This window comes from Ceratotherium simum, chromosome 2 (genome assembly GCF_057802395.1).
Source record: "Ceratotherium simum simum isolate JZ-2026a chromosome 2, ASM5780239v1, whole genome shotgun sequence".
In the NCBI taxonomy this organism is placed as follows: Eukaryota; Metazoa; Chordata; class Mammalia; order Perissodactyla; family Rhinocerotidae; genus Ceratotherium; species Ceratotherium simum.
In genome coordinates, this window is record NC_141901.1 from 21,178,797 (window position 1) to 21,188,668 (window position 9,872).

The 9,872-nt window shown below is 34.1% G+C and overlaps 1 protein-coding gene across 1 annotated transcript in view; it reads left to right on the forward strand.

The window, feature by feature from the left end:
• Positions 1 to 9,872, forward strand: part of ODR4 (odr-4 GPCR localization factor homolog) — a 36,303-nt gene extending 26,431 nt beyond the window's left edge. The window contains exons 13-14 of the mRNA XM_087439059.1: positions 6,100 to 6,210; positions 7,436 to 9,872. Coding sequence (XP_087295185.1) covers positions 6,100 to 6,210; positions 7,436 to 7,503 — 179 coding nt within the window. The 3' untranslated portion in view covers positions 7,504 to 9,872. The remainder of the gene's footprint in view (positions 1 to 6,099; positions 6,211 to 7,435) is intronic.

Genomic DNA, 9,872 nt, shown 5'->3' on the forward strand with positions numbered 1-9,872 from the left:
CTTCCTTGTTATGAATACCAGTCTGCCTTCCTGTAACCTATACTTTGTTCAGTAATATGGAGCAATAAAACATGAATACTGCTTCTTTCTTGAGGCCATGCCTTATGTTTGAGTGCAACTGTCGTGTTCTGAATATTTCAAAGCCAAATATTCCCACACACCTTTAACTGTTCTCTTTATTATAGTTTCCAGATCTCATTTTAAAACGATATAATAGTCATAGCTCTATGAATCAATAGTTCAGAACATTTTAAGGAGTATAGAACATTTAAAATATATGACAATATGTAGCACTAATTGTTGCGCCAGAAATATTAATTCTAGTTTACAGCATTTAGTATTTCTGTTTATCAAATATTTATTAAGCGATTGCTCTGTTTAAGGCAATGTGATAGATACAAATCAATGACCAGATTCCTTTCCTCAAGAAGCCTATAATGTGATTTGAAAGATAGAATGTGTATGCGTTATTAATTACATAGAGCATGTAGTAAGATCCTAAGAGTAACCGAGAACTTCATCAAGATTAATGATTAGAATTTTAGGGCCTCCAGTGATTTGGTTAATAATTCAATTAGAAGAAGATTTTTTGACCGTGAGTTAGCAATAACTTATAATCTACAGTAACAAAATTTTGGAATGAGTATTTTCAAATTTTAGTAAATTCTAAATTCATTTTTTCATTCTTCATTATTAGTACTTTTATGTTTCACTTTAAGTGAAAGCACACACTTGTGTAAGTTGATGCTCTATAATATACAACGGATAATCCCAAATATGTTAAAAGACCCGTAGTTTTGAAGGATTCTTTGAATTCTTTGAAATATTTTTGAAAATAATTAAAAGACTTATTTTTAGCCTCAAGATAATATATTTCTTATCTGCTATTATCAGATTTAAATGCTATTCCCTAATGAGTGGTTTTATCATTTATATGTGTAGTAAATATAGTGTAATCCTGTTTCTTAGCTTTCCTTCAGTAAGCTTTATCTTTAGCATTGTACCATGTTAAATATTAGCATGAACTAGTAACTATGAAGTATTTTAAAATAATTTTTTAATCTTAGATGATACATAAATATTAATGCATTTGTCTTTTTTCTGAGTTTCAATTTTCATAAGTTTTTAATATTGGTACTTAGTTATATGTTTTGCACTGTATTTTAAAATTATTTTCTATCTATATTTCTTTTTTTTATGCTGACAGTCTAGTATAGAGAGCATTAACTGAGTAGGAAGAGTTTAATATTACAAGAAGAAAGGAAACAAAGCAGCAATTTTGAAAGTTTAGGTGTGTATAGTTAGATGTATGCTGTGTCAAACTCATGGTTTCTAGATAGTATTATATATTTTTCTAATATTATGTAATGTACTGAAGATACTAATTCAGTATGGTAGGTATGAGTCTTTTAAGACTCTGCCCTGTTTTTGAAACTTACGTAAATCTCAACTGCGTGATCAACTATTTGTTGATTGCCTGTTATGTATTAGGCATTAGGGTTCTAGAGATGAGATATGTAAGCCCTGACTCTCAGTATGGTGGGAAATACAGAGAAATGGTTTATTCCAAAATAGAGTGATTAGTTCTATAATAGAGGAATGAGCAGAGAATTATCAGAACATTTAGCACAGGCAATATGCTTGTAAGGGATTCAGAGAAAGCTTCTCAGAGCAGGTGACATTTGAGTTCATTTTGAAAGATGAATACAGTAAAAGTAACCCTAGGCTTTTTAGGAATTGAACACTGGCATCATATGTATCGTGGCCAAGAATATGACTTGTCTAGAATTATATTAGCTTTGCTTCATCAAGTAGTTGTTGAATTACAAGGAATGATTTAGTAATTAGTGTATTTTTAATTGTGAAATAACACATTCCCAAATTATGGGATAGAGTAAAAACAAACATTTTAGTATAAAAATTAAGTGCTTTTACATAAACATCCTATTGGTTTAGAATTATATTCGCTTACTCATTCACTCATTTACTCATTCATTTATTAATTTACTTAAAAATATTAGATACATAATTTTACCAAGATAGTATTTTAGCTGAGTCCAGGTTACAGCTGTATAACCTTAAACAGATCTACTCTGAACCCTAGATTCTCTTGGGGTTGGTTTGAGAATTTAGTACAAATGTTAGGGAAAATACTTTCTAAACAGAAAGAGGTATGTAAATGTAGGGTGATATTAACTAGCATTATTATAAGACTTTTAAATAATGAACCTTCTGAATTATAATGGCAAACATTGATATTAAAGTACAGAAAGAATGTTTTATAGTGTGCATAGATTTTCCTAAGTATTTGAAGTTAGGGTTTCCTTATAAAATAAACCATAGAAACTAGAGTTCAAATATTCAAATTCAAAAATTGAAATCAATTACTATACATTTAGGAATGTTAAACTTGTTATAAGCTTTATTTTCTAAGTATTTGGTGTTATTATTTGTTTGATTATTATTTAATTATTTCTGTTCTATAATATAGTTGCCAAGTAGTTGCTATGTTTAAAATGCATACTTTGCCAAGTATCTTAAAATAACATACTTTTAAATGACTTAAAGGATGAAGAACAATTTGTTTGTCAAAATGACTCACTTAAGGTGAGGGATAACTATGGCTTTAAAATTTCTTAGATGCATTAGTCATCTCCTAGTAGATATTGACTTAATAATTCAGGTGTACTTTATCCACAGTATCAGCTAAAAATTTGGAGACACACCTTTAAAGTCTGGTGAAGCTAATCTTTGCCAATTCTGTCTTGATATCAGAGCTGATATTAATTTTTCTTGTTTGGTTAAACAGTGATAATTTAATTATAAAGGGTAAAGAAGTAATACTGATGTATTTTTATGGGTAAGTCACTGACTGTCATGAAACCTCATTACTTTAGGATTCAGGGATGGGGAAGAAGACAACTAAGGAGTTCAAGTCCTAACATTTCATTGTAAGCTTCTAAATAGTCCTGCCTAACTATCAGCAGCTTAAAATGAAATCTGAACACATCTACAACTTAGTATGCATTTATCATGGCTCTTGTTTTCTCTTTTGTGGACAGTTGCTCAAGAAGGTTGCTTTCCTGGGGCCGGCCCGGTGGTGTAGCGGTTAAGTTCACGTGCTCTGCTTCAGCAGCCTGGGTTCGCAGGTTCGGATCCTGGGCGCAGACCTACGCACCGCTCATCACGCCATGCTGTGACGGCATTCCATATAAAAACGTAGAGGAAGATGGACACAGTTGTTAGCCCAGGGCCCATCTTCCTCAGCAAAAAGAGGAAGATTGGCAACAGATGTTAGCTGAGGGCTAATCTTCCTTACACACACACAAAAAAGAAGAAAGTTGCTTTCTTACATGATTAATTTGGGATTTTTCTAAAGTTAAAATTACCTGGTTTTAAGAAATGGTTAAGATCTAATTTCCTATTGACTCACATGTTATTTGCATTTAAATTTCAGGTAACATTTAATTTTCAGTATTGGTGAAATGACATAGTAAGTAAGATTTGAATTAAAATTCTACAGGCTCCCACCAAAAACAAACACAAATAAATTGTTATGACAAGGCCTTATTCATCCTTAAAAAATGCTCTACGTCAGTAAAATTATCTCAAATTTGTATCAAATCAACATAATTTTGTATGACATTTAAAAATGGAAGTAGAGCAATGAAATGACTTTGTTTATGGAAGTAAGTTATTTGTGCAGAGGACGTACTAGAGCCTGATCTTCACATATAACAATTCAATATTAAATATATAAGTAACATATCATGACAAATAAAACCATTTTTGTGCTCTTTATATACCCAAGTGAAAAAAAACTCCTGTACCAAATAGATATAATTCATCCATTATTTTTGTTTATTTGTTATCTAATGTAAGGATTTTAGTGGCCCAAAGCAAAAGCTTTTTAGCAGTGATATTTACTAATAGAAAAGCCAAAATGTGTGTGTGTGTGTTTGTGAGGAAGATCAGCCCTGAGCTAACGTCCATGCCAATCCTCCTCTTTTTGCTGAGGAAGACTGGCTCTGAGCTAACATCTATTGCCATTCCTCCTCCTTTTTTTCCCCAAAGCCCCAGTAGATAGTTGTATGTCATAGTTGCACATCCCTCCAGTTGCTGCATGTGGGACGCGGCCTCAGCATGGCCAGAGAAGCGGTGCGTCGGTGCGCGCCCGGGATCCGAACCCGGGCCGCCAGTAGTGGAGCGCGTGCGCTTAACCGCTAAGCCACAGGGCCGGCCCTGTGTGTGTGTGTTTTAACATGAATAAAATTGTACTCTCTATTCAACTTTTAGACCTATAGATGAAGTTAGGGGAAATTTGAAGCTGCTGGGCTAATGTAGTCTAGAATTAAAGTATTATAATAAGAATTTGTTGGTCTTTGTGACTTATTTGATATGGGAGTAGAAAAAAAGAGAAGAAGGTTTATGGGGTTTTTTTGTGTGTGTGAGGAAGATTGGCCCTGGGCTAATATCTGTTGCCAATCTTCCTCTTTTCGCTTGAGAAGGGTGGTCCCTGAGCTAACATCTGTGCCCATCTTCCTCTGCTTTGTATATGGGACGCTGCCACAGCCTGGCTTGATGAGTGGTGTGTAGGTCCTCGCCCAGGATCCAAACCCGCAAACCCCAGGCTGCCGAAGCGGAGCACAAGAACTTAACCTATATGCCACTGGGCCGGGTCCTGTTTGTTTTTAAAGTACTTGAGTCATATGCTCGAAGAGGAAAAAAAAAGAATGATGGTACCCTTGATTCTAATAAGTTTGTTACTAAGGATTATTTCTGAAAATGACAGTAAACTTTTTTTCATGGGAAGCTGAGAAGTAGGCCATTTTTTTCTTTTTCTTTCATTCATTTTGGTATCACAGATATGTATTTCAATAAGTTGATGTGTCATCCTTATGAGCCTGTGCTAGTATGTTGGGATACAAAGATGTCTGTAAGGACCTTTTAAATCCAAACAATAGGTTATTTTACTTTGAATTTAAACAGTAGTATTTACTGTCTCTCACTCTGTGGTTCTCTTCTCTTCTTTGTAAATAAAGGGATCAACATGAAGTAGTTGCTTTCAAGCATAGTTCCCTGGAGTTCTAGAGAACAGCACTCCACTAGTGCTTTCTCCCACCTCTGAGGGGAAGAAGGGAGTTTGGCTTGAGGAGCCCTCCATCCTTGCTTCAACCTGAGTTAATTCTACTTTCATCTATTTTACATACTGGGATTTTCTGTCAGATTCTTTAGCGCTAGGGAAAAAAAAGAAAGCCACTGGTCTGTGTGATCTCTAAAGATGTTTTCAGTTCAAATACTTTTAATCAGTGTTGTATAAATTCAACTAGGCTAACCTATGTAAATGTTTGCCAGCATAGTGAAGTAGAAAGAGAACTTGTGTTTGAATCCTCAGTCTGCTGCCCATGACCCTCAAATATCCACTTAATTTCCCAGATCTTATTTTTCATTTGTAAAATGAGGTAATATACTTGCCTTGCTTAACAGTGAGTTGTTTTAAGGTCAAATTTATGATTTTATTTTGCTTATATATTTCAAATTTCAAGTTAGATCAAGAGTCAGCAAACTTTTTCTGTATAGGGCTAAATAGTAAATATTTTAGGCTTTGTGGAGCACATAAGTTCTGGCCCATGGGCTGTGGTTTGCTGATCCCTGCTTTTATTATTAATATCTAATTATTTGAAATTACTAATTTTCAAAACCACCAATAAGAATGATGTAAAATTAATGCAGATTGAGTGAAGGTTACCATGCTCCTATCTGGTTTGATTTTTGGTGTCAGTTTATCTCTACTACCATATAGTAAACAAATTATAGTTTGTGGGATTCATTCAGAACTGGCCGTGTGGCTCTCTGGTTTTGGTCAGTTATAAAACTACATAAAGTATTTTTTAAATTATGTCAGTTTGACATATGTTCCACCAAATTTAATTTGCCTACATTTGATAATGAGCAAATTCATTATGTTATAAAAAAGTCAAGTTGAAGGAAAATGGAGCTCATTGTATATATTCTTTATAATGTTCTTCGTTAAAACTCATTTTAAAATGGTAATTATTCTCATTTTATTTAGGATTTATTATCATTATCCTTTTGCAGCTTGTTTGAGTTCATCTATGAATACTGAAGCTTCATTGGACAGCACAGATGATGAACAACCAAAACAACCAATTAAAACTACAGTGTTATTGAAAATTCAGCACAACATAGGTATCTTATTTTTTTTATAACATTGAAAAGGTGGTATTTTAGATTTGAGTTTTCTTGTTACTTTAAAATTATTTTCATTGCATTTTGCTTTCTGAAAGTGCTAAATTAAGCCAATATTTATTGAGTATTATGGAAAGTGCTAGGCCCTAGAGACAGAAAGATTTATAAATAATTTTCCCAAGTGCACTCAAAGGTGACACTACCTATTAATTTTTTTTGGTGTTTTTAGAAGAAAAACACGTTGAGTTCCGGGAATCAATTAGTATAGTAGGGCCAGTGTTTTCCAAACTGGTGTTCCCAGGACTGATATTGCAGAAGATTTTGAAATGTGTTTTGTGGAAAAAGTCAAATTCAAATCTGGAAATTTATAATTCACTTTAGTATTTTAAAGGCTCCAAGAGCTGTGGCAGTTACTTGAACGTTTTTCAGACATATTGATCAAAGAACATGTAGACTTCTTGTTTAGTGGAATGCCAATTTGAGAAATGCTTTATAAGCATTAAACTTTTGACTGAGAGTTAGTAGCCAGAAGCGTTAGTTATTTTTCTTGTCACTTACTCATTAGATAAACTTAAGTTAATTACCTAAATTCTTTTACCTAAGCGTGTGTGTTATGTGTGTGCGCGCGTCTGGACTACTCTGGTCTGTTTTGTTTTGTTTTGTTTCGTTTTAACTTATAATAATCAGGAAAAAATAAATAAAAATAAAAGTTACCAACCTAGGCTTACTAATTCTTAGATTTTATAATGATAGAATCTGACTTTCTGTAGTTTTCAATAGCTGTGCAAAGGACTTCTTATTGTAATTGACTGAAAACCACTGCCCGTTGGAGCTGTCTTTTTGGTTTAAGCTAAGTGGCATGAGACAGCTGGAATGTCACTATAAATATTTATAGAAGCCTTTTAAAGTGTGTGTTAGTTTTTCTCTTAGATGTGTGTGAGTGCACACGTGTGTAAGAGAGACACTTTTTTTTCGGGTTTTGCTAAGGTGATGAAGTACATGCTTACCAGTCCAGCCTTTACAATCTACTTTTCAACCTTTTGCTCTATTTTCCTCTAAGACCGTGCTGGCTTCTAGTACATATATGTGTGTGTAGGTATATGTGTTCGTGTGTGTGTGTTTGTTGTTTAGGTCATCAGTTACCTACATTTCGCAGCGTAGGATCAGTGAGGCCTTTCTTTTGCTCATTCCATTTCCATTTGTTTTGTGTTTGTTTCACTTGTAGGTGTGGTTGCAGCATTTGCAGTGGCAGTCCTTGCTGCGGGTGTCTCCTTTCATTACTTCAGTGATTAGGGTGAGACACAGAGAGCTTCCTGTCATCCAGAGAGCACTGACCAACAATTATAAATAATAAAGATGAAACAATCCATCTGCATTTAAGGCAATAGCAGCCAGATTTGCTTCCATAATGCCTATTAGGTGTGTTTCTGACTAAAATGAAATCACCAACTGCCTTGTGCTTATATTATAGATGGCTCAGGCTTCCAAAAATAAAGTTATGCATCTAGATGGAAGTTGCATTAACAAATCATTATTATCTATTTTTTAAAATGTTCAAAATGATGGTTTATTTTCATAGATTTTAGTCCTTTTGATCTGGATCACATATTGATCAGGACATTCAAAATTTGAATAGTCAGGGTTGACTGAATATCTTAGTAATAGAACAACAGGAGAAATTTCTACAAAGTGGGGCAACAACCTGTTGGGTAAGTTCATACTCTAGGACCTTTATAATGTATGCTCAGTTCCAAAATACTGATCGAGTTCCGATTGAGGGGTAACAAATCTTTCCACAGAGGTTTAAATCAGTAAGAATTGCCATAAATCATGTGCTTTCTCAAGTTAGTATAACTGTTTTAGTATATTTTTTTTTTTTTTTTAAAGATTTTATTTATTTTATTTTTTCCCCCCAAAGCCCCAGTGGATAGTTGTATGTCGTAGCTGCACATCCTTCTAGTTGCTGTATGTGGGTCTCGGCCTCAGGATGAACGGAGAAGTGGTGCCTCGATGCGCACCCGGGATCCGAACCCGGGCCACCAGCATCGCAGCGCGCGCACTTAACCACCAAGCCACAGGGCCGGCCCTGTTTTAGTATATTAAATATGACTTGCTTCCAACATTATGTTAGACTAGGTACTGGAAAACAAGTAGATCCTGAATAAAATCTACTTTTGAATGCATTAATAGGCTCAAAGAAAGTAGAGGAAATCTCCAAGAACTTCTATTTTTTCCTCTCCCACAAAAATGAATACATTTTGAGTTGGGAATTGGAAATACTGTATTAAGCTTATAGGTGGACAGTGGGTGCCTGAATGGCCAATACTATTGTAGTGCTGCCAAATGTAATTTGCTGTGGATCAGGAATGAGATAAATCTGAATCTGAGATGCTACCCTAGCCAGGACAGTTCAGGTGGCCCTCAGTTTTAGTTCCCTATAGCTCCTGGAAGATGCAAGATATAGTCCCAAGATTCCTGTAGGTTAAGATAAAGCAATATTATTTCATGACTAGAGATCACCAGGAGCAAGTTGAAACTAGCTAGCATGAAAAAGAACCTATAGAAATACAAATTTTGGATTCAGTTCTCTAAGGTCTCATTACCAACATACATGAAGGATGGAACCAGAGGCAGATCTGAAAAATAAATAAACAGAACTGCTAGAAATAAGAAATAAGTTACTTGAAATGAAAAAAAAAAAAAAAACCTCACATGCGAGTATCATATGAGACTCAGCTGAAGAGAATAAATAAACTGGAAGCTAGATCTAAAGAAATTACCCAGTGTGCAGCAAGGAGAAATGAAGAGTTAGAAAATATAAATATTAAAAGAGCAGTTAGGAGATATGGAGGGAAGAATTGTAAAGACTAGAAGTACTAGGAGGAGAGAATAGAGAGGATGGAGGAGTGGCAATATTTGAAGAGATAACAGAATTTTCCACATTTGTTGGAAAAACATGAATTGATAAATTCAGGAAGTGCGATATATCCCAAGCATATACAGATAAAATCCATGCTTAAACTCAATATAGTGTAACTGTAAGATACCAAGCACAAGATTTTAAAAACAAAAGGAGAAAAAGATCATCAATGAAGGCAAGACAATCAAATACTTAGTAGGCTTATCAAAAGAAACAACGTACTCAAAAGATGGTGGAATAATGCCTCCAAAATTGTGAGAAGAACTAATTATCAACTTAGAGTTTGTACCAAGCAAAACTGAAATAAAGGCATGTTCAGATGAAAAACAGATTTTACTGTCAACAGACCTTCATTAAAGAAACTGCAAAAGGATGGTCTTCAAGAAGGAAAATGCTTCCAAAAGGATGATCTGAAATCAAAGAACTAGTGAGCAAATAAAAGGATAAACATATGTAAATCAGAAGTGTTATTTATATAAAACAGTCATAATGAAAGAAGTGTTTATAAGAAATAAAATTGTAAACAACTGTAAAACAATAAACATTTTATGTAACATTAATGTGGACTTTTAAAATAAGATGTAATTGAAAAACTGGACAGTAGCTTATACGATGGGAAGACGGTGATTAGAATTAAAGTGTTCTGTGGTGCTTTTATTCAGAAAATGGGTTAAGATACTGTTTAACTTTTAAATTATGTTAAATATGTATAGTAAAATTTCAAGTATGACTGCAAAAATAA